General features: G+C 43.6%; 1 protein-coding gene across 3 annotated transcripts in view; it reads left to right on the top strand.

Annotated features, from left to right (window-relative positions):
• Window positions 1-25,748, top strand: part of mtus1b (microtubule associated tumor suppressor 1b) — a 215,240-nt gene that overhangs the window by 50,069 nt on the left and 139,423 nt on the right. For all 3 annotated transcript variants that reach the window (XM_085970777.1, XM_085970776.1, XM_085970775.1), the window contains one exon: window positions 6,015-6,216. In XM_085970777.1, coding sequence (XP_085826903.1) covers window positions 6,015-6,216 — 202 coding nt within the window. The remainder of the gene's footprint in view (window positions 1-6,014; window positions 6,217-25,748) is intronic.

Here is a 25,748-nt window from a genome sequence, read left to right as displayed (position 1 = left end):
GTGACTGCTGAAGTCAGCTGTAGCACTTTTTTTTTTCCTCTCCCTGCCCATTTTTTTTTTTTTTTTACACTTGCACTTATGGAAATCAGCCAACTTGATGCAAGCCAATGATTGACCCTAGTATGGTTCAGTGGCACACTGTGGCTTAACACCGTTTTAAGATGTGTTTAGGTTACTTAATCTGATAATTCTACAGGAAAGATAGGGAAAATGGTAGATGGGGAGGAGCAGCCTTAGTGATTGAGGATGAAATCACTTCAATGATGAGAGAGGCTATAATGAAAGGTAAGCAGGCAGTGGAGACTTTATGGGTAGAATAGAGAAATAGAAAAGGATTCAAGACTGTAGTGGGAGTTGTGTATAGACTTCCTGGTAGTAGCTGTGAAGTGCTAGGTTGTATAAATGCTGAGATTAGACAAGCATGTAGTAAAGGCAGAGTGGGTTTAATGGGGGATTTTAACTTCCATATAGATTGGGATAAGCAGATGAGCACCTGTCAGAAAGGTAGTGGATTTCTTGCATGTGTCCGGGATAGTTTTCTACAACATGTCCTAGAGGCAACAAGGGGGCAAGCCATATTAGATTTACTAATAAGTAATAAGCCAAATTTAGTTAACAGCCTAACTGTGCATGAACATTTATCCAATAGCGATCCTAACATGATCGAGTTCAACGTAGTGTTTGAAAGGGAGAAACACTAAACCGCTACTAAGATTCTAGATTTGGGTAAGGCCAGCTTCAAAGGGATGAGACCGAGACTGTCGACAGTAAACTGGGCAAATCTGTTGGCGGGTAAACCAATAGAAGATCAGTGGGAAATGTTCAAAAAAGAATTTTAAGGTGATACGGAACCAGTTTATACCCCCCCAAGGGGCAAGAGCTCTGCTTGCCAAAAAAACCCCCAGCTATGGACGACTAAAGAGATGAGGGACAGCGTCAAACTAAAAGGAAAAACATACAAAAATGCAAAAAATAGCACAGACCCTGGCGAATGGGAAAGATACAAAGAACAGGAAAGGGTCACAAAACAGTAAGCTACAAAAAGGGAGTATGAAAGGAAAATTGCAAGGGGTATCAAAATCAACACTTTTTTACAATTATTTGGAAAGAGGGCAGTCAGGAGCAATATTGGCCCCTTAAAAACAAAGTGGTGACATTATCAATGATAAGGAAATGATGACATTGAATAATTACTTTGCGCCAGTATTTACAGTAGAGAAAGAGGATAGCATGCCGGAAATCCCAAGGACACTAAATCAGGGACTCCATAAAATTAGCCTAAGTAAAATAACAGTAATGAAGAAAATAATGGCACTAAAGAGTGACAAATCCCCAGGACCAGATGGCTTCCACCCCAGGGGTTAAAAGAAGTAGGTGCGTACATTGCAGATGCCGTAACTATAATCTTCCAAAGTTCTCTCTATTCAGGAACTATTCCTTTTTTAGATTAGAAAATTGCGCATGTCACTTCACTATTTAAAAATGGTGAGAGGGAAACCAGGGGCTTATGGACCAGTTAACTTCATTTGTTGTTGGGAAATGGCTACAGTCCATAATTAAGGATAGGGTGACTGAACACCACAAATTTTCAGTTGATTAGAGAGCCAGCATGGATTTGTGAAAGGCAGGTCATGCCTGACAAACCTGATTGAATTTTTTGACGAGGTGACTAAAATAGTGGCTAGGGGAATGTCTTTGAATGTTGTTATTTAAAAGGACTTCCAGAAGGCATTTGATAAAGATCCACAAGAGATTTTTAACTAAGTTAGAAGCCCATGGAATTGAGAGCAAATTATTGACCTGGTTAGGAAATTGGCTGAGTGGCAGGAGACTGGCAGTAGGGATAATAGGCAAGTACTCAAATTGGCAGGAGGTGACTTGTGTCCTGCAGAGATCTGTATTGGGGCCGAAACTACTCACCGCATTTATTAAGGACTTGGATGATGGGATAGAAAGTCATATATCCAGATTTGCCTATGGCCCAAAGATAGGTGGACTTGTAGGCAGTGTAGATGGAAGCATACAATTATAAAGAGATATCAACAGATTAAGTGAGTGGGTAAATGTGGCAAATAGATTTGAATGTAGGCAAATGTGAGTTCATCCACTTTGGACCTAAAAAGGATAGAACAGGGTACTTTCTAAATGGTGTAAAGCTAAAAACAGTGGCTGTCCAAAGAGACTTGGGGGTTCAGGTACATCATTAAAATGTCTTGAACAGGTACAGAAAATAATCAAAAAGGCTAATGGGATGCTGGTGTTTATATCTAGAGGACTAGAATACAAGCGGTTAGAAGTTATGCTGCAGCCCTGGTTAGACCACACCTGGAGTACTGAGAGCAGTTCTGGGCACCACACCTTAGGAAGGATATATTGGCCTTGGAGGGAGTGCAGCGTAGGTTTACCAGGATGATGCCCAGACTTCAAGGGTTAAGTTACGAGGAAAGATTACACACATGAAGATTACAATCCCTAGAATTTAGAAGCTTGAGGGGTGATCTGATCAAAGATTTCAAGATATTAAGTGGAACAGATAGGGTAGATAGAGAAACTATTTCTACTATAACAACAGAAAATGCTGGAAAAACTCAGCAAGTCAGGCAACATCCGTGGAGAGAAATTTGAGTTGACGTTTCGGGTTTGACCCTTCTTCAAAACTGGAGAGAAAAGGAACTAGATCGAAGGCAGGGCTGCGATCGGACAAAAGAATAAAAGAACCAAAAGAAGTAAAAGAGATTAGAAGCTAGACGAGATGGTAATAGGCTGTGATTGGGTGTAAAGTGTACTGGCAGGGCAAAAGATAGCTGCCAGGTGTGAGAGAGAAACAAAAGGAAAGGGGGGGGGGAAAAGGAAAGGAGTGGAAAAATATAAGTGAAAATGAAATAGGGGCCGAGGTTATGATCTGAAATTGTTGAACTCGATATTGAGACCGGAAGGCTGCAGACTGCCTAATCGGAAGATGAGGTGCTGTTCCTCGAGTTTACGTTGAGCTTCCGTGGAACAGTACAAGAGGCCAAGGACGGTGAGGTCCGAGTGGGAATGGAGCGGTGAATTGAAATGACAGGCGACCGGAAGCTCGGGGTCACCCTTACGGACTGAACGGAGGTGTTCCGCAAAGCGGTCACCCAATCTGCGTTTGGTCTCCCCAATGTAGAGGAGACCGCATCGTGAGCAGCGAATACAGTATACTAGATTGCGAGAAGTACAAGTAAATCGCTGTTTCACCTGGAAGGGGTGTTTGGGGCCCTGGACAGTGGGGAGGGGGGGAGATATAGGGGCAGGTGTTACATCTCCGCTTGCACGGGAAGGTGCCAGGCGAAGGGGAAGGGCTGTTTGGGGTGATAGAGGAGTGGACTAGGGTGTCTCGGAGAGAGCGGTCCCTGCGGAATGCTGAAAGGGGAGGGGAGGGGAAGATACGTTTGGTGGTGGGATCACTTTGGAGGTAGCGGAAATGCCGGAGGATGATCCGTTGAATGTGGAGGCTGGTGGGGTGAAAGGTGAGGACAAGGGGAACCCTATCGTGGTTCCGGGAGGGAGGGGCAGGGGTGAGGGCAGAGGTGCGGGAGATAGAACTGACACGGTCGAGGGCAGTGTCAACCACGGTAGAGGGGAATCCTCGGTTGCGGAAAAAGGAAGACATGTCTGAAGCACTGGTGTGGAAGGTGGCATCGTCGGAGCAGATACGGCGGAGAAACTGGGAGAATGGAATAGAGTCCTTACAGGAAGCGGGGTGGGAGGAAGTGTAGTCCAGGTAGCTGTGGGAGTCAGTGGGCTTGTAGTAAATATTGGTCGATAACCTATCCCCAGAGATGGAGACGGAGAAGTCGAGGAAGGGAAGAGTCAGAGATGGACCATGTGAAGGTGAGGGAAGGGTGGAAATTGGAGGCAAAGTGAATGAAATTGTCAAGTTCGGGGCGAGAGCAGGAAACGGCACCGATAGTCATCAATGTATCGGAAAAAGAGGTGAGGGAGGGGACCCGAGTAGGACTGGAACAAAGATTGTTCCACATAGCCCACGAAAAGGCAGGCATAGCTAGGACCCATGCGGGTACCCATGGCAACACCTTTGATTTGGAGGAAATGAGTGGAGTTAAAGGAGAAGTTGTTCAATGTGAGAACAAGTTCAGCCAGGCGGAGGAGGGTCGTGGTGGATGGGGACTGGTCGGGCCTCTGTTCAAGGAAGAAGCGGAGTGCCCTCAGGCCATCCGGGTGGGGGATGGAGGTGTAGAGGGATTGTACGTCCATGGTGAAAAGGAAGCGGTTGGGGCCAGGAAACTGGAAACTGTTAAAGTGGCGGAGGGCGTCCGAAGAGTCGCGGATGTAGGTGGGAAGAGACTGGACAAGGGGAGAAAAGATAGAGTCAAGATAGGAAGAGATAAGTTCCGTAGGGCAAGAACAGGCTGAAACGATGGGTCTACCAGGGCAGTCCTGTTTGTGGATCTTGGGAAGGAGGTAGAAGCGGGCTGTGCGGGGTTGGGGAACTATGAGGTTGGTGGCAGCGGGGGGAAGATCTCCAGAGGAGATGAGGTCAGTGACAGTCTTGGAAACGGTGGTTTGATGTTCGGTAGTGGGGTCATGGTCCAGGTGGAGGTAGGAGCAGGTGTCGGAGAGTTGGCGTTCAGCTTCCGCTAGGTAGAGGTCAGTACGCCAAACAACAACAGCACCACCCTTGTCAGCGGGTTTAATGACAATGTCAGGGTTGGATCTAAGAGAATGGAGTGCTGCAAGTTCAGAGGGAGGTAGGTTGGAGTGAGTGAGGGGAGCAGAGAAATGGAGACGGCCGATGTCACGGCGGCAGTTAGCGATGAAAAGATCTAGAGAGGGTAAGAGGCCAGGGGGAGGGGTCCAGGTAGAATGGGAATTCTGCAAGCGGGAGAAAGGGTCAGTTGTGCGGGGGGAGGACTCCTGGCCAAAGAAGTGGGCACGGAGACGAAGGCGGCGGAAAAAGAGCTCAGCATTGTGCCGAGCTCGAAATTCATTGAGGTGGGGGCGTAAGGGGATGAAGCTTAGGCCTTTGCTGAGGACTGATCGTTCAGGGTCAGAGAGTGGAAGGTCAGAGGGGATAGTGAACACACGGCAGGGGGTGAGATTGGGAGAAGGGGGGTCAGAGGAAAGTGAAGGGGAAGAAGGTTCCGGAGGGGCGTTGGTGTCCAAGAGTTGATGAAGCTTGCGATCCTTGACATCGGAAAGGAAGAAAAGTTTTTTGTTGAAGTGTCGGATGAGTCGAAGGATGAAGTGGAACTGAGGACCCGGACAGCTTTGAGTATTCAAGACTAGGGGGCATAGTCTGAAAATTAGAGCCAGACCTTTCAGGAGTGAAATTAGGAAACATTTCTACACGCAGAGAGGGTGGTAGAAGTTTGGAACTCTCTTCCGCAAATGGCAATTGATGCTAGATCAATTGTTAATTTTAAATCTGAGATTAATTGCTTTCTGTTAACCAAAGGTATTAAGGGATATGGGCCGAAGGCGGGTATATAGTTAGGTTGCAGATCAGCCATGATCTCATTGAATGGCGGAGCAGGCTCCAGGGGCTGAATGGACTACTGTTACTATGTTCCTACGAATGTTAAAACTAATATCAACAGTTGTACGTGCTGAACATCAAGAAAATTTTTTACCTTCTCTGCTAGGCACACCATATTTTTGCAAAGCAAAACCTATTGAGTAATGTGGGAGTTCGTGCATTACCCTTGTCTAGAGTTTGGTTTATTTACAATGTAGACAGTTACATATGGTTGTTATGATATATAGGGGAATGCTGGATATGCTCGGGTGGGGGGGGCTTGCACAGTGCTTTAGGCAAAACAGAATCCTTATTCAGTGGGTGTTTACACACAAGGGAAGGAAACTGGGAATGTTGCCAGTTTCTTGAAGCATAGTTCAACAGCAAAATTCTATAAATATATAATGAAGTAAAATCTTAAATGGCTTGTAATAAAAGAAAATTAGGCAACACTTTGCAGAGAATATGTTTGTCTTCTGTTTCCCCCCCAAAATTTCCATTTTTGCAGGCTCCTTTAACTAAATCATCAGCACCCATCAGTGAAGTTCAAGTTGGACGGAGGCCATCTCTCAGCAATACTAGGAGCCTGACTGTGCAGTCTCCATCTGCAAAATTAAGAGTGCCACCTTCTGTGTCTAAATCACGATTGGGAAGTGTGAACAAAGATGGCAACATGCAGTGTCCAGCAAATAAACAGTCATTGATCTCTGGTAAGGATCTATATTGATTTTTATATATGTTAATATAAACTTTATTAAATTGGCTAAAATTTAAGTGCGTATAATACTTTACATTAGTAGTTTAAGCAATTGTAAACATTATCGACATGGAATTGTATAACTTCCTTGGTTAAATTATATGTGAATCTTTCAGGTAAAAATAGTGCTTTGTAGCATTTTGTCACTTATTGACTAGAAGTAATAATACCAAATGGGAACTGTAGATAAGCATTTCAACCTGTGGCAGGCATCCTGTGTGCTGCTTTCTAAAACCATGAGCTCCTGTACCTTGCAGAAGTCTTGAATTCTCAACACTAACACAATTGCCTTCATTACAGTTTTGAACAAGGTGGATTAGCTTTTATTTATGCTGTTCAAAGCGAGTACAGTTAAGTGAGGGGTAAATGCTGCAATGTGGTTTTGTGAGCTTCTCAACTTGCACTACAGCTGTGGCTGTGGCACAGGAAAGAACAGCAGCTGTAACAGTAGGAAGCCATCTGATTCGCTGCAAACTATTCCTGGTGTTGACCCGTTCACTGTCAATCTTAGTAACGAGATCTGAATAAGATTGTCGTCTTAGATTGCATTTTTTGATTAACGCCCATAAATAGTGTAGCAATTTCTGAAGCCTAAAATTTTTTTTAAAAAGGCTGTGAAGGAAATTTTCCATTTCTATGCAACATTCCTTTTGGAAGATATTGGGTGTATTTGAAAGGCACATGAGCGAAATACAAAAGTTCTGAGATTCTGATAATTTTGTGTGTGCTTGTGCACCTAATGTCTTTTTCAAAATAAGTATTAAGCAACTGATTATTGAAAGCCCAATCTGGAAGGAACTTGAGATGAGCATCTTTTTATATTCACGAAGTAGCATGGATCTGCTTGCCATACCTTCTGATTGCAAACATTTACCATTTTAACTGCATATTTAACATCCCTTAGCTTTGGCAACTCAACAATGCACTGCTGTTGCTAAACACAGAAAATGCTGGAAACTCTTAGCAAGTCAGGCAGCATCTGGAATGTTACCTTTTTGCTCTTTCTTCCATAGATGCTGTCTGATCTGCTCAGTGTTTCCACTGTGAAGTTACCTAAATTCTTCTGTTGCCAAGTGTGTTGTTTTTGCGTTCAATACTTTGGCATTAAAGCCAAATTGAAATAATTATGCAAATCTATTTCAGAAATGGGCTCTGGTGATGGACACTTGAATTAGGCGAACCCTTTTTTTTCCCTCTAGTAATTATATTTGGTTTGCAAGTATACTTCTACCTAATTTTTGAACGAGGTACTGCAGTAGCTTAAGGAAAGCTATTCTTCAAGGTATTTTTGGTTTCTGTCCTAGAATTGTTTAACAAAGAAGTTCTTGTCTACTTGATAATTGAAACCAAATGAAATTCCTTGTTGAGGCTGCAGAGTCGAGTTACGAGGGCTGTGAGGTTGAACACAAGGCATGCACATTTAAATTGTGACTGACTTAATTTTGATGAAAGCCTGTTGCTTATGAGTCCGTGGTACTGCTGTCACTGTATTAACTTACTAGCTGCTACAATCTTGTAGGGAATGTTGTACTTTATGGGCCAGTCATTATTTTTAGATTTTAGCTCAAATGAAGAGGTTAAAAAATTCCCCCTAATAATAGACGCCATGGTGTTTGAAGTATATTAATGATGCTAAAACCCAACTTTATGCTCATTCTATATTCATAAAAACATAGAAGATAGGAGTAGGCCATTCGGCCCCTCGAGCCTGCTCCGCCATTCAATGCGATCATGGCTGATCATCCAAATTCAGTACCCGGTCCCTGCTTTCTCCCCATACCCCTTGATCCCTTTAGCCTTAAGAAATATATCCAACTCTTTCTTGAATACATTTAATGAATTGGTCTCCACTGCCTTCTGTGGTAGAGTTCCACAGGTTCACCACTCTCTGGGTGAAGAAATTCCTCCTCCTAAATGGCCTACCCTTTATCCTTAGACTGTGACCCCTGGTTCTGGATTCCCTGACCATCGGGAGCATCCTTCCTGCATCTAGTCTGTCCAGTCCTGTTAGAATTTTATAAGGTTTCAATGAGATCCCCTCTCATTCTTCTAAACTCCAGCAAGTACAAGCCCAATTGACCCAATCTCTCCTGATACGTCATTCCTGCCACCCCAGGTATCAGCCTGGTGAATCTTCGCTGAACTCCTTCCATGGCAAGAACATCCTTCCTCAGATAAGGCGACCAAAACTGCACACAATACTCAAGGTGTGGTCTCACCAAGGCCCTGTACAACTGCAGCAAGACATCCTTGTTCCTGTACTCAAACCCTCTCGCCATGAAGGCCAACATACCAATTGCCTTCTTAACCGTTTGCTGCACCTGCATGCTTACCTTCAGCGACTGGTGCACAAGGACACCCAGGTCTCGTTGCACTTACCCTTCTCCCAATCTATTGCCATTCAGATAATCTGCCTTCCTGTTTTTGCCACCAAGTGGATAACCTCACATTTATCCACGTTATATTGCTTCTGCCCAATCACCCAACATGTCCAAATCATCCTGGAGTTTCTCAACATCCTCCTCACAGCGCACATGCCCACCCAGCTTTGTGTTGTCTGCAAATTTGGAGATATTACATCTAGTTCCCTTGTCTAGATCATTAATCTATATTGTGAATAGCTGGTGTCCAAGGACCGATTCCCTGCGGTACCCCACTAGTCACTGCCTGCCACTCGGGAAAAAGACCCGTTTATTCCAACTCTTTTTTTGCTTTCTGTCTGCCAACCAGTTCTCTATCCAAGTCAATACCTTGCCCCCAATCCCATGTGCCTTAACTTTACATGCTAGTCTCTTATGCGGGACCTTATCGAAGGCCTTCTGAAAATCTAGGTACACCACATCCACTGGTTCTCCCTTATCTATTTTACCAGTTACATCCTCAAAAAATTCCAGTAGATTAGTCAAGCACGATTTACCTTTTGTGAATCCATGTTGACTTTGTCCGATCCTGTCACTGTTTTCCAAGTGCTCTGTTATTACATCTTTTATAATGGACTCTAGCATTTTCCCCACTACCGATGTCAGGCTTACTGGTCTGTAATTCCCCGTTTTCTCTCTAGCACCTTTTTGAATAGTGGGGTAACATTAGCTACCCTCCAATCCATGGGTACTGTTCCAGATTCCATCGAATGTTGGAAGATGATCAGCAATGCATCTACTATTTCTAGGGCCACTTCCTTAAGTTCCCTTGGATGTAGATTATCAGGCCCTGGGGATTTATCGGCCTTCAATCCCATCAATTTCCCGAACACCATTTCCCTACAAATATTCAGTAACCTGTTTAAAATTTTAGTCCTTTGGCTACAAAACCAATGAACGGAGTGAAATAACAACAGAAAATGCTGGAAAAACTCAGCAGGCCAGGCAACATCCGTGGAGAGAAATTAGAGCTGACGTTTCGGGTCGAAACCCTTTTTCAAAACTGGAAAGGAAATAAAATAGATCGAAGTCAGGGCTGCGATAGAATAAAAGAAGTAAAAGAGACATTAAGAGGTATTCAAAACCAGATGAGCTGCTAATCGGACAGTGGAGACACAAGACGGCTCAGATTAGGTGTGAAGTGTACTGGCAGGATAAGAGACAGCTGCTATGTGGGAGAGAAGAGAGGGGGGGGTGGGGGAGGAAAGGAAAGGTGGGGGGAAGGGAAGACCCAAAACAAAAGGGTGGAAAAAATATAAGTAAAAATGTAATGGGGGCCGAGGTTATGATCTGAAATTGTTGAACTCGATATTGAGTCCGCAAGGCTGCAAAGTGCCTAATCAGAAGATGAGGTGCTGTTCCTCGCGTTTACGTTGAGCTTCCGTGGAACAATACAAGAGGCCAAGGACAGTGAGGTCCGAGTGGGAATGGAGCGGTGAATTGAAATGACAGGCGACCGGAAGCTCGGTCACCCTTACGGACTGAACGGAGGTGTTCCGCAAAGCGGTCACCCAATCTGCGTTTGGTCTCCCCAATGTAGAGGAGACCGCATCGTGAGCAGCGAATACAGTATACTAGATTGCAAGAAGTACAAGTAAATCGCTGTTTCACCTGGAATGGGCGTTTGGGGCTCTGGACAGTGGGAAGGGGGGAGGTATAGGGGCAGGTGTTACATCTCCTGCGCTTGCACGGGAAGGTGCCAGGGGAAGGGCTGTTTGGTGTGATAGAGGAGTGGACTAGGGTGTCTCAGAGGGAGCGGTCTCTACGGAATGCTGAAAGGGGAGGGGAAGATGTGTTTGGTGGTGGGATCACTTTGGAGGTAGTGGAAATGGCAGCGGATGATCTGTTGAATGTGGAGGCTGGTGGGGTGAAAGGTGAGGACAAGGGGAACCCTATCGTGGTTCTGGGAGGGAGGGGCAGGGGTGAGGGCAGAAGTGCGGGAGATGGAATGGACACGGTCGAGGGCCGTGTCAACCACGGTAGAGAGGAATTCTCGGTTGTGGAAAAAGGAAGACATGTCGGAAGCACTGGTGTGGAAGGTGGCATCGTCGGCACAGGTACGGCGGAGACAGAGAAACTGGGAGAATGGAATAGAGTCCTTATAGGAGGTGGGGTGGGAGGAAGTGTAGTCCAGGTAGCGCTGGGAGTCAGTGGGCTTGTAGTGAATATTGGTCGATAACCAAGAACTGAGTGAGTCTGTAAGAGGCAGGTGCTTTTAAGGTTAGACTGAGCGACATTAGTGACGAGCCTTCCATTTGCAGGCACCGGAGGACACATTGACTCAGGGTAAGGAGTAATTGGAAACCAGTTCCTTTTTTTGAAGCTGACTAAAACTGGGAAAACTAGAAATTATGTTGAAAGCATGATTTGAGTTTTCCAATGACCACTGGACTAGCCATTATCAACATCATAACCACAACAGCAGAGCAGAGGCTGGTACGGAGTGTCTTGCCTCTTGACCCCTCAACTTCTCCACCATCTAGAAGACTCAAGTCAGGAGTGTGATGGAATATTCAACATTTGCCTATATGGGTGCAGCTGCAACAGCATTCAAGATGCTTGAAACCATCTAGGTCAGAGCAGTCTGCTTGATCGACACCCTTTCCATTGGATTCAATATGCATTCCCTCCACCACTGTCGCACTTTGGCTACAGTATGTAAGATGCCCTGCAGCAACTCGTTGACGACACTTTCTTGCCTTTGATCTCTACCACAGAAAGGGACAAAGTGCTATCCTCCCAAAGAACACATCTTCCTATACACTTTACCATTTAATCATGTAGGCACATCTTATACTTTCCATTCTGAGAGTTTGCATTCTAAGATTTCTCCATATTCAAGATTTTCTTCCAACATGCTGAATTTCACTTTATGCCACAGCACACTTCTGTGCATTACACCTGTGCCACTTTTGTTAGCATTGCCCATATCCAATCATTTGTTGACAAAGTAGGCCTTCACCTTCAACCACTGCAACCTTTTGTGCTGATGGTGTACCCATGATAAAGGATAGTAAAGGATCCTCTGAGGCAGAGTGATCATAATATGATAGAATTTCACATCAAGTTTGAGAGTGATTTGCCTAAGTCCGAAACTAGAGTCTTCAACTTAAATAAAGCCAATTACATAGGTATAAGGGGCAGTTGGCTAAGGTAGATTGGAAAAATAGATTAAAAGGTATGGTGATAGATAAGCAGTGGCGAGCATTTTAAGAAATATTTCATAATTCTCAAGAAAAATACATTCCATTGAGAAACAAAAACTCCACGGGAAAAGCGATACACCCGTGGTGAACTAAAGAAGTTAAGGATAGCATTAGGCTGGTACGGGTGGATGCAGAGTGATAGAAGATTTGAGGTTAGGATCAGATCAGCCATGATCTTATTGAATGGTGGAGCAGGCTCGAGGGGCCGATTGGCCTACTCCTGCTCCTATTTCTTATGAAAGAAGAAGCTTATAATGTTGCAAAGAATAGTAGTAAGCCTGAGGATTGGGAGAGTTTCAGAAACCAGCAAAGGATGACCAAAAAATTGATAAGGGAAAACATAGATTGAGAGAAAACTAGCAAATATAAAAACAGATTGTATGAGCTTCTACAAGTATGTAAAAAGGAAGAGAGTAGTAAAAGTAAATATTGGTCTCTTAAAGGCTGAGACAGGCGAAATTATTATGGGGGATAAGGAAATGGCAAATGTTAAACAAAAATATTTTATATCTGTCTTCACAGTAGAAGACACAAAAAGCATACCGAGGGTCTAATGAGGGTGATGAACTTATAAATAAATACTAGAGGACTAAAAGCTGACAAATCCCCTGGGTCTGATGGCTTATATCCTAGAGTTATAAAAGAGGTGGCTGCTTTGGTTTTGATCTTCCAAAATTCCCTAGATTCTAGAATGGTCCCAGCGGATTGGAAGGTAGCAAATGTAGCACCGCTATTCAAAAAAGGTGGGAGAGAGAAAATGGGGAACTACAGGCCAGTTAGCCTGACATCAGTAGTGGGGAAAATGCTGGAATCCATTGTTAAGGAAGTGGTATCAGGACACTTAGAAAATCATAATCTGATTAGGCAGAGTCAACATGGTTTTATGAAAGGGAAATCGTGTTTGACAAATTTATTTAGTTTTTTGAGGATGTAATTAGCAGGTTAGATTAAGGGGAACCAGTAGATGTAGTATATTTGGACTTCCAAAAGGCATTCGATAAGGTGCCACATAAAGGTTAGGGCGTGTGGGGTTGGGGGTAATATTAGCATGGATAGAGGATTGGTTAATGGACAGAAAACAGAGTAGGGATAAACTTGTTGGCAGGCTGTAACTAGTGGGGTGCTGCAAGGATCAGTGCTGGGGCCTCAGCTATTTACAATCCATATTAATGACCTAGATGAAGGGACTGAGTGTAATGTATCCAAGTTTGCAGACGATACAAAGCTAGGTGGGACAGTAAGCTGAGAGGAGAACCCGAGTCTGCAAAGGGATATAGATAGACTAAGTGAGTGGGCAGTAAGGTGGCAGATGGAGTATAACGTAGGGAAATGTGAGGTTATTCACTGGTAGGAGAATAGAAAAACTTTTTTAAATGGTGAGAAACTTTCAAATGTTGGTGTTGAGAGAGATTTGGGTGTCCTCGTGCAAGAAACACAAAGCTAGCATGCAGGTACAGCAAGCAATAAGGAAGGCAAATGGCATTTTGGCCTTTATTGCAAGGGGGTTGGAGTGTAAGAGTAAGGAAGTCGTGCTACAATTGTACAGGGCCTTGGTGAGCCCACACCTGGAGTACTGTGCAGTTTTGGTGTCTCTCTTTATCTAAGGCAGGACATACTTGCCTTGGAGGCGGTGCAACGAAGGTTCACTAGATTGATCCCTGGGATGAGAGGGTTGTCCTATGAGGAGAGATTGTGTAGATTGGGCCTATACTCTCGAGTTTAGAAGAATGAGGTGATCTCATTGAAACATACAAGATTCTGAAGGGGATTGACAGGATCGATGTTGAGGTTGTTTCTCCTGGCTGGAACATCTAGAACTAGGGGGCATAGTCTCAGGATAAGGGGTAGGCCATTTAAGACTGAGATGAAGAGGAATTTCTTCACTGAGTTGTGAATCTTTGGAACTCTCTGCCCCAGAGGGTTGTGGGATGAGGATATTCAAGGCTGAGATAATTGATTTTTGGACTCGAGGGGAATCAAGTGATATGGATATTAGGCGGGAAAGTGGAGTTGCAGTCGATGATCAGCCATGATCTTACTGAATGGCCGAGCAGGCTCGAGGGGCCGCATGGCTGCCTCCTGCTCCTATTTCTTAGGTTCTTATGTTCTTATGATATTCCTGGTATTCCCTACCTACAACTATTAACCCAGTGGCTATGAAGAAATAAGGTTTTCTGTCCAGTTAATTGGGTAGTGGTTGTTAATGGACAACAAATCCAGAGGGCTAGATTAATAATCCAGAGAATGAGTGCAAATCTCATCATAGCAGTTTGAGAATTTGATTTCAATACTTTTTAAACTCTGGAAATAAGCATGTACATGTGAATAAATGGCCTGCCCTACATGTGACTCCAGCCCTATGCTACATGATTGATTCTTGAAACCCTTGGCAACCAGGAATGGGCAATAGATACTTGCCAGTCTTGACAACATTCCAAGAACAAATGGGGGAAACATTAGAAAAACTAGAAATTAAGTTACATATTTAAACCCCTTTTAACAACAGAATTGATCTTTGGGTGCACTTTTGATGTGCACCTTGATGAACTCTCTGACCATGCAATTTATATACAAGCTAACTATTATATGCTATACACATACATTGGGGTAGGGAAACTGGTGCATGCACATTAACTGCATTCAGTGGACTGTGCTCATTAGGCCTGATTTTAATTTTACTCCTACCCTACCCTATTCTGTCATTTTGCATCTTTATTAATTTTGCTGATCTACCAATTGTCACATTGTGTGCCTTATATTACATTTTGGGATTTCTGACTTAGCTGACCAAGGAATCTTGATGTAATACATTAAAAATATTACTCTTAAATTAAAATAAACTCTGGAGGGGTTAAAATTACACGTCGGCAGAGCTGGGAAATGTAAATTCCAATTCAGATGGGAGAAAGAAAGACTTGCATTTATATAGTGCCTTTCACGACCCCTGGATGTCCCAAAGTGCTTTACAGCCAATGAAGTACTTTTTGAAGTGTAGTTACTGTTGTAATGTAGGAAACGTGTCAGCCAATTTGCACACAGCAAGCTCCCACAAACAACAATGTGATGATGACCAGATAATCTGTTTTAGTGATGTTGATTGAGGGATAAATATTGGCCAGGACACCTGGGATAACTCCGCTGCTCCTCTTCAAAATAGTGCCATAAGATCTTTTACGCCCGCCTGAGGGGACGGATGGGGCCTCGGTTTAACATCTCGTGCAAGTGTCAGCCTAGATTTATGTGCTCAAATTCCTGAGTGGGACTTGACCGCACAACCTTCTGACTGCAAGGTGATGGTGCTACCCACTGAGCCATGGCTGACGCTGTCTGAGCAGCATGCTTCTCGCAATGTTTTTATGTTTCATGCTTCTCATGGAAGTTTGGAATTCTCTTCCGCAAACAGCAATTGATGCTAGATCAACTGGTTTTAAATCTGAGATTGATAGCTTCCTGTTAATCAAAGGTATTAAGGGATATGGGCCAAAGGCAGGTATATGGCGCTAGGTTGCTGATCAGACATGATCTCATTGAATGGTGGAGCAGGCTTGAGTGGCTGAGTAGCCTAATCCTGTTCCTAGTAGATGTGATGAGGAAAGTTATAGACTTCAGGATGACAGACTGGATAATGGAAGGGGCAGAAGCATGGCAGGGGAGTTCAGTGTGGAGAAGTGTGAAGTGATGCACTTTGGGAGGACTAATATGGAAAGAAAGTATACTATAAATGACGTGATTTTGAGAAGTATAGATGAGCAGAGACACCTTGGTGTCCAAACACACACACCCTATAAGAACAGGAGTAGGCCAATCGGCCCCTCGAGCCTGCTCTGCCATTTTAATAAGCTCATGGCTGATCTGATCCTAACCGCCAATCTACTATCACAGAACCATCTCCTGAATCTAACAGAATTAGACACACGAAATAGGAGCAGGATCAGGCAACACGGCCCCTGGGCCCGCTCCGCTACCCACAGGGCCGTGACCGATCCGAACCTAGACTCATGTCCAAATTCTTGCCCGCTCCCCGTAACCCTTAATTCCCTTTACTTCAAGGAAACTGTCTATTTCTGTTTTAAATTTATGTAATGATGTAGCTTCTACAGCTTTTTGGGGCAGCATATTCCATGGACCTACCACCCTCTGAGTGAAGTAGTTCCTCCTCATCTCCGTTTTGAAAGAGCAGCCCCTTATTCTAAGACTATGCCCCCTAGTTCTAGTTTCAACCATCATCGGGAACATCTTCCCTGCATCCACCCGATCCAACCCCTTCACAATCTTATATGTTTCAATAAGATCGCCTCTCATTCTTCTGAACTCCAATGAGTAGAGTCCCAATCTACTCAACCTCTCCTCATATGTCCATCCCCTCATCCCCGGGATTAACCGAGTGAACCTTCTTTGTACTGACTCGAGAGCAAGTATGTCCTTAAGTATGGACACCAAAACTGTACGCAGTATTCCAGGTGCGGTCTCACCAATACCTTGTACAACTGAAGCAATACCTCCCTATTTTTATATTCTATCCCCCTAGCAATGAAAGCCAACATTCCATTGGCCTTCTTAATCACTAAAGGTGGCAGGGCAAGTTAATAAGGTGGATTTAAACAAAGCATATGGGTTACTTGGGTTTATAAATACAGCAATAGGATATAAAAGCAAGGAAATCATGCTAGAACTTTAAGTTAGGCTTCTGTTGGAGTATTGTGGACAATTCTGGGCACCACAACAGGAAAGATATGAAGGAGAAAGGGTAAAGAAGAGGTTTACCAGGATGTTACCAGGGATAATGGACTTCAGTTATGAGAAGAGGTTGGAAAAATTAGGACTGCTCTCCTCTGAACAGAGAATGTTAGGAGGTGACCTGATACCGGTTTTCAAGATGATGAGAGGTTTTGATAGGGTAGATAGAGAAAAATTATTCCCTCTGGCAAGTTGGTCAATAATTAGAAGTCATAGATTCAAAATCATTGGCAAAAAAAAGTAGGAGAGCTGAGAATTTTTTCACGCACAGGATCAGGAACGCTCTACCTGGGTTACGGACAAAAAGCAAGGATGTGAGACTAAGCACAACTGCTCTTTCAAAGAGCCAGCACAGTCACGATGGGCCGAATGGCCTCCTTCCGTGCTGTAAGTTTCTATGGTTCTACTAATATTTTGTAGTAATTTTTGTGTAGCCACTTGACTTTTGATTGACCTATTTTATAGCTATAACTGAGTAACCAAATCTCTGGTGTGCATCATGTCGTGGACCAATGACTGATGTGTAATGAATCAGAATTTGTTAACAGTTTAATGGTAAGGGAACACCTTGTGAATAGGGGCCATAATAGGAGTGAATTTTGATATTGGGTTTGCGGGGGAAGAATCATCAAACACATTTTTAATTTAAGTAAGGCAGACTTCAAAGAGATGAGAAATTGACCACAGTAAATTGGGCTAATCTGTTCATTGGTAAACCAACAAACAAACTGGGATGTATTAGAACTCCAGTTCCTAAAGGCAAATTCTCCACTTCTGTAGTTAAGCACCCATTGTTGACAAATGAAGCAAGACTTCATATCAAGCTAAAAGAAAAGGCTGTACAAATCCAAGGAAAAGTGACAATCCAGCAGACTTGTATCCCTTGGTTGCATTTTTTGCTTTTTAAAGCTCTATTAAAATAAGAGGTGCAAAATGGAAAATTGCATTTTTTTAAAATTCCAATAGATACCAAAGCTTAACAGTAAGTTTTTATAAATGTAGAGAAAGAATGGGAATGTGGGCCCATTAAAGCAGCTGCAGGCGAGACTATAATAGACAATAAGACAATTGTGGAATTGTTACAAGATTACTTTGTATCCATTTTCACATTGGAGCAAGAGGTCAAAATGTGTCTCTACAAGAGAGCCTAAAATAAATGGAGTAATCTAACTTAGTGGATTTAACTGAAATAAAATGGTAATGGAGAAAATAATGGGACTTAGACAAGTCTCCAAGACCTGATGCACCCCAAGGTATTTAAAAGTACTAAGTGAGGAAATTACAGATGGTAATTTTCTGAACACATTCAGGAATTGTGCCTTATTTTGAATTGAAAAATTGCATATGTCCCTTCATTTAAGTAGGGAGGCAGAAACCAGTCAGTTTAGCATCAGTTGTGGGAAAGTTACTGGAAGCTATGACTGGATAGTGAGCACTTGGACACATGAGCTGCTCGAGACACGGCATGGATTTATGAAGGGTAGATCATAATTGACTAATCCTAGTTGATTTTTTTTAAGGAGGTCACTAGCATGATGGATAGAGGAGTGCTTATGATTGCCCATAGATTTTCAGCAGGCATTGCATAAGATGCACAGATTATTTGCAAAAATGAAAGCTCACTAAATTAGAGGTAACTTTGTGATGTGGGTTGACAATTGGAGTAGGCAACGGCAGTAGGGATAAAGGTAATGTTCTCTTGGAATGTGACAAGTGGTGGTCGCCAGGGATCTGTAGTAGTGACTCAGCTTTACACCATCTATGTCAATGACTTGGAAGAAGGAATAGAGAATTGAAATGAGTTTTCAGACAACAAGTTAGGAGGCACAGTAAGTTGTGTAGATGGGAGCAAGAAGTTATGAAGGCAGCCTAAATGAGTGGAGAAAAAAGTGGTAGACACAGTGGGGAAGTGAGAGGTCATCCACTTTCGATCCAAGAAATGTAAATGGGGAGAGACTAGGTACAGTGGAGGAGTAAAGGGTGTCCATGCACTCATTGCTAAAAGCTAGTGCATAGGTACAAAAAGTAATCAAAGGCTTGTGGAATATTGGCCTTTGCCTCGAGCGGCCGAGAATATGAAGTGTAGGAAGTTCTGCTTCGACTGTATCGAGCCTCGGCAAGACCCCATCAGGCGTACTGGCATTGATGATGGGGGTACTGCGCAGATTTATCAATATCCGGGCTTAGTGTTAAATTACAAGGGCTGATTGTACAAACTTGTTTGCATTCCTGAGTTTAGAAGGTTGAGGGGTGATCTAATTGAGTTGTTTAAAATGACAAAGGGATTAGATGGGGTAAATAGAGAAACTATTTCCTTTGGTCAGACAATGCAGAAGAAACAATAATCAAGGAAAAAATTAACGGGCACTTGGAGAGGTTTAAGCTAATTAAGGAGAGACAACACATTTTTAAAAGGCAGATCGTGTTTGACAAATCTAATTGAATTTTTTGATGAAGTAACAGGATTGACGAAGGGAATGCAATGGATGTTGTCTGCATGGATTTTCGGAAGGTGTTTGACAGTATCACATACAAGGCTGGTTAACAAAATTGAGGCTCTAGGAATAGGTGGGTCAGTGGCAGCTTGGATAAGGAATTGGGGATCTTGGGTTTCATAAATAGAAGTATTGAGTACAAAAGTAGAGAAGTTATGCTGAAACTTTATAAAGCGCTGGCTAGGCCACAACTGGAGTATTGCATCCAGTTCTGGTCACCATACTTTAGGAAGGATGTGAAGGCCCTTGAGAGGGTGCAGAGGAGATTTACCAGAATGGTTCTGGGGATGGGGCATCTTCGCTACAAGGACAGGTTGAAGAAGCTGGATTTGTTTTCATTAGAGCAAAGGAGGCTGAGGGGTGATTTGATAGGTGTACAAGATTATGATGGGTTTGGATAGGCTAGACGTGGAAAGGCTGTTCCCACTAGCTGATGGTACAAGGACTAGGGGACACAGATTTAAGGTTTTGGGCAAGAGATACAGGGGAGACATGAGGAAAATCTTTTTTTACTCCAAGTGGTGATGACCTAGAATTTTCTGCCAGCGGAAGTGGTGGAAGAGGAGACACTCTGTTTTCACGGGGAGACTGGATCGGTACTTGAGGGAAATAAACTTGCAGGGCTACGGGGATAGAGTGGGGGAATGGGACTGACTGGATTGCTCTGCAGAGTCTCGGCACGGACTCGATGGGCCGAATGACTACCTTCTATGCCGTTACGACTCTATCAATGAAATAGGCAAGTTTTTTTTCTACACAGGATAGTGGAAATGTAGAACACTTTTTTTTTCTCCCCTCCCCAGAAGGCTGTGGATGCTGTTTCAATTAAAATTTTCAAATCTGGGAACAGTTTATTTTCGTTAAGTAACGAGGGTTAGGATCAAAGGCGTGTAGATGGAGTTAAGGTATAGACCAATGATGTGATTGAATGGCTGAACAGGCTAGAAGGGATAGATTTCCTTTTCATGTTTGGGTTATTACTCAATTAACAGAGAAACTGATTATCTGCATTGTTTTTAATTAGATATTGGCCAAACTTTAAACTAGGTGGTGATGAGTTGGTATGCCAGCTTTCCTCCAATTTTTCTCCACTCCTTCCTCTCCACTCTAGAAGGCTGTACCTGTACTGTGGTGTAGTTCTGTGGGGACCAATGGATTTCTAATACTAGTTTTTCATGTGAGCCTAGACAGAGTATTGGGCAATCTTGCTGTGGAGTTGTTGCAGCCATATCTGATCTTCACCTCAAATGAACATATTCCTGTAGAGGTTACTGGATTGTCAGCAAAAAAACGAGCTTATTTAGTTTCAACTCCACTTCTTGGCTTTTAAGTGCAATAGTCACCTAAGATGTGTGTGCCAATTGCTCATTTTACTTTTGCAAACTGCAAATTCTTGACTGTACTCTTTGAAAACTATTCCAAACGATAGCTTTACAATTTTTTTCACAATCTCTCTCTCAAATGTGACTGAAGTTGGCAGCCCCATGGGTACAAAGGCAACAAATCTACGTTCAACCTTTTTTATGTGGAGTGACTGCCAATTTTGTTTAGTATGACAATTATAATGCACAAGAAAACCTTTTTATATGGCAACAGCCTTCAGTACTGTTTGACTGACCCAACCTGTGCCACTAATGTACCCTTTTGAAATGGCACTTGGTCTGAAGTTGTTTGGGCTCAGTAGATAACCTTCCTGCAATTCATTTCTGGAAATTGGCAGCTCCTATAGTTGCCTCACATGTTCCTGTTGTAATTTGAGCTCCAGTGACATAATAACACGTGTTTGGTGACGTAAGCTGAAGATAAGTAGAGAGATTTGACAGGTTATGCAGGTATTTGTATTGGTTTCTGTATTCTTGCACTGGAATTTCCAGTGCTGTCCAGGAAGATGAGTGGCATTTAGTCCTTGAATGCAATGTATTGCCGCATATAAACCTAAAATACAATTGTCAAGTAATTATTTAGAGCATCAGAGCGGTTGAAAGCATCCTTGGTGCCATTTTTAATCTCTTGTAACTGTTTGAGTTTTGTGCATGTGATCTAAAATGTCAGCTGAACTACAGGAAAATATGGCAGAGGTGAACTGTTTCTGGAATCACAGCACCATAGTAACTGGTAGGAATGTGTTCTGTTTGTAGTTATATCGTTTTATCAACTTCAAAATGCCTTGTAAACCAATCCTATTTTTTTCCTGTTGTAGCATAATGTCATTAGGGCAATTAAGACTAGCTCTTTTTGCTGATCGTGCTGTGTAAAGCAAAAATGGGACCAGAGAAGGGCAGGAATTTTTTTTTAAACTTGAAATTTCACTTGTAGTGGACTGGAAGTGTTCAGCAACTTGATGCTTCAGAACAAAAATATCCTATTGACTCGGGGTATTTGAACTGGAAGTTCCTATTTACGTGGTTTGTTTTGATACATTGGGAATTTCTTGAACTGTTGAATTAATAAACCTTATTTACATGCCCAGGATATGTCAATTTCAAATAAGGATAGTGGGGTAGAGATTCCATTAGGTTGCATTGCTTTTTCCAGCACAACTCGCCCAAAATTGGCCAAACCAGTGCAGAAGCCTGCAGAATTTCAACCGCAAGTTGCGTTCAGTGCAATTTCTGCAGTTTTTTACGCTAGTCTAAAATAAGATCATGCTGGAAGCCGGCCCTGCTCACAAAACTAGCCACGCCTCCAGATTGAATTAATCATATGGTGAGTTTCTGCTAATTACACCCATTTTGCGGGCCTTCGAAGAGGTTCTTAAAATTAAGCTTTTTTTAAAGTTATTTTCAATTATTTTAAAATGAGGTTACTCTCAAGTGGTCAACTAGGCACTTTTTAAAAAAAAAAAGTGTTTTTTTTTGTAATAAACCCATTTTACTCTAATAATGAAACACAAATTTGCATTTATATAGCACCTTTTTAGCATACTAAAACATCCCAAAGTGCTTCACAGGGGCATTATCTAACAAAATTTGACACCGAGGGGAGATAAGGACAGACGACCAAAAGCTTGGTCAGAGGTAGGTTTTAAGGAGCATCTTAAGAGTTAGAGAAGTTTAGGGAGGGAATTTTAGCGCACTAGGTCACCACTCTGAAATACAGGTTTGAGCGTCTTGAATCCGGCAACCTTGGGACCGAGGCTGAGCCGGTTTTCATGTTTTTCCGAACTTCGGAGCGTGTTTCTGATGTCCGAAGTCCGGAAATATTGCAACCTTGGGCTTGGGCGTTTCCGGACATCAGAAACACGTTCCGAGTCATGAAATGCCTGGGCCCAGCTGGCGGCAGAAACAGGGTGTCTGGATTACGGAACATTTTACGGATTCCGGATGACCAACATGGTTGACTCTTAACTGCCCTCTGAAGCCACTCAGTCATCTGAATACCACCTGGGCACTAGCAACTAGGGATGGGCAATAAATGCCAGCCATTACAGCAATGCCCACATCCCAAGAATGAATGAAAGGGAAGACATATTAACGGTTCTGTAAAATGCCACCAATCAGTCTGGATTCCGGAACATTCCAGATTTGGAACTCTGGATTTTGGGCGCTCAACCTGTATACTTTATATAAAAAAAATAAAAAAAAAGTTACATTCTAAAACGCTGCCTGATTGTGCTGGTTCATGGACGATTTTATGTTTGTGATTATACAAGTGAGTTTGAGCAGAAATTTGAACGATAACTTTCATTTTGGAAAACCAGTGCAATTTGCATCCAATGCAAACATTCTAATGTCTTTTATTTTTCTTGAATTATCCAAACTCTTTTTTACAATTATTCCATCTCCAACTTTCCTGTCCTCTTCAGGCCTGGGGTGCATCAAGTATGTCTTCTGCTCTATTTGCTTCATGCTGGTGACCACACCGAAACCCTTCAGCTTGCTGGGTATGTTGTGAACCCATGGGATCTCAGACATCCAGATGTGGTAGAATGATCTATTCGATCATGGCTTATAAATAACAGAATGGATTTATTCATGACCGTTTAACAGTAGCAAAAAATAATAAAGCACATTACAGCATTTTACAGAACAGTTAATGTCTTCCTTTCATTCATTCTTGGGATGTGGGCATTGCTGTAATGGCTGGCATTTATTGCCCATCCCTAGTTGCTAGTGCCCAGGTGGTATTCCGATGATTGAGTGGCTTCAGAGGGCAGTTGAGTCAACCATGTTGGTGTGGGACTGAATGCATGTAGGCCAGATTGGGCAAGACAGCAGGTTTCCTTCCCTGAAGGATATTGCACAAAAGCATTCCTGTGCACACCTGAGTCCTCAACTTCATCCTGCAGCATGCTACCTGCCGCCACCTCGCACAACCCCAGCCTGGCATGAGGTTGAAAAGGCCATCCGACAACTGAAGAACAACAAGGCCTCGAGTAGATGGAATCCCCGCCGAGGCACTAAAACATGGCAGAGAAGCACTTTTGTCATGAATACATGAACTCTTTTCCCTTATTTGGAAGGAGGAGAGCATGCCAGGGGATCTCAAATGCCGTAATCATGATCATCTTCAAGAAAGGTGACCAGTCCGATTGCGGTAATTACAGAAGAGCCTCCCTGCTGTCTGCCACAGGGAAAGTCATCAAGAATCCTCCTCAATTGCCTTCTCCCAGTGGCTGAAGAGCTCATCCCAGAGTCGCAATGTGGATTCTGCCCACTAAGGGGCACAATGGACATGATCTTCACCGCACGTCAACTGCAAGAGAAATGCAGGGAACAGCACCAATCGCTGTACATGACCTTCTTTGGCCTCAGAGGCCTTCGACACCGTCAACTGAGGGATTATGGAGTGTCCTCCTCAAATTCGGCTGCCCTCAAAAGTTTGTCACCATCCTCCGCCTGCTTCACGACAGTATGCAAGCCGTGATCCTGACCAACAAATCCACCATAGACCCAATTCACGTACGGACCGTTGTCGAGCAAGGCTGTGTCATCGCACCAACGTTCCTCTTGATCTTCCTGGCTGCAGTGCTCCATCTCGCCCTCGGTAAGCTCCCTGCTGGAATGGAGCTAATCTGCAGAACAAATGGGAAACTGTTTAACCTCTGTCACCTCCAGTCCAGATCCAAGGTCGTCCTATCCTCTGTCATCGAACTACAGTATGCAGATGATGCTTGCATCTGCGCACACTGAGCTCGAACTCCAAACCATTGTCAACACCGTCACTGACCACTGACTCGTACAAGAGCATAGGCCTTGCACTAAACATCCGTAAGACAAAGGTCCTCTACCAACCTGCCCCCGCCACACACTACTGCTCCCCGATTATCAAAATCCACAACGAGGCCTTGGACAACATGGACCACTTTCCATACCTCTGGAGCCTACTGTCAACAAGGGCAGACGTCAATGATGAAGTCCAACACTGCCTTCTGTGTGCCAGTGCAGCCTTCAGTCACCTAAGGAAGAGAGTGTTTGAAGACCAGGACCTCAAACCCAGCACCAAGCTCATGGTCTACAGAGCAGTAGTGATACCCGCCCTCCTGTATGCTTCAGAGACCTGGACCATGTACAGCCTCCAAGATCCTGCAAATCCATTGGCAGGTTAGGTGCACCATCAATTTTCTCGCTCAGGCCAACATCCCCAGCATTGCAGCTTTGACCATGCTCGATCAGCTCCGATGGATGGGCCATATGAGATTCCCAAAATGAGCGCTCTACTCTGAGCTCTGACACGAAGAGAGCCCCAGGTGGGCAGAGGAAACGCTTCAAGGACACCCTCAAAGCCTCCTTGGAAAAAGTGCAACATCCCCACCGACTCCTGGGAATCCCTGGCCCAAGACCGCACAAAGTGGAGGGGAAGCATCCGGGAAGGCACCGAACACCTCGTCTTTTTGCCGGGAGCAAGCGTAAACAGCGGAAGGAGCGCATGTCAACCCAAGCACCGTCTGCCCCACCTGTGACAGACTGTAGTTCCCACATTGGACTCATCAGTCACCCGAGAACTCCTCTTTAGTGTGGAAGCAAGTCCTATTCTGTTCCGAGGGACTGCCTAAGAAGAGAAGACTAAACCTGGACTGGCAACCACGTGGTGACCTTTTATGGATTTCGAAGGCTCCCCTTCAAATTTAATGTTTTTTCTTGATGTCTGTGGTACTGACACTATTGGGTAAGGTAGCATAATAATGGTGATGTTACTGAACTAGTAATCCAGAGGTCTGTACCAATAATCTGCAGATGTGATTTCAAATCCCACCATGGCAGTTTGTGAATTTCAATTCAGTTCATTAAATAATCTGGATTAAAAAGCTAGTATCATTAATGGCGACCATGAAGCTATCTCTGTTGTTAAAAACCCAACTGGTTCACACATGTGTCCTTTAGGGAAGGAAACCTGCTGTCCTTATCCAGTCTGCCCTATATGTGACTCCAGACCCACAGCAATGTGGTTGACTCTTAACTGCCCTCTGAAATGGCTTAGCACACCACGGAGTTGTAACAAACCGCTACGAAAAGTTACAATAAGAATAAAACCAGGCGGGCCATCTGATTCGGACTCGACAAAGGCACACCCAGCCCAGTCGACTCTGCAAAGTCCTCTTCAGTAACATCTGAGGACTTGTGCCAAAATTGCGAAAGCTGTCCCATAGATTGGTCAAGCAACAGCCTGACCGTTATAGAGGAGTAC

This window comes from Somniosus microcephalus, chromosome 2 (assembly GCF_052327205.1).
Source record: "Somniosus microcephalus isolate GS21.2 chromosome 2, FLI_Smic_1.0, whole genome shotgun sequence".
NCBI classification, from domain to species: Eukaryota; Metazoa; Chordata; class Chondrichthyes; order Squaliformes; family Somniosidae; genus Somniosus; species Somniosus microcephalus.
This window is presented reverse-complemented; position numbering and strand designations above follow the sequence as displayed.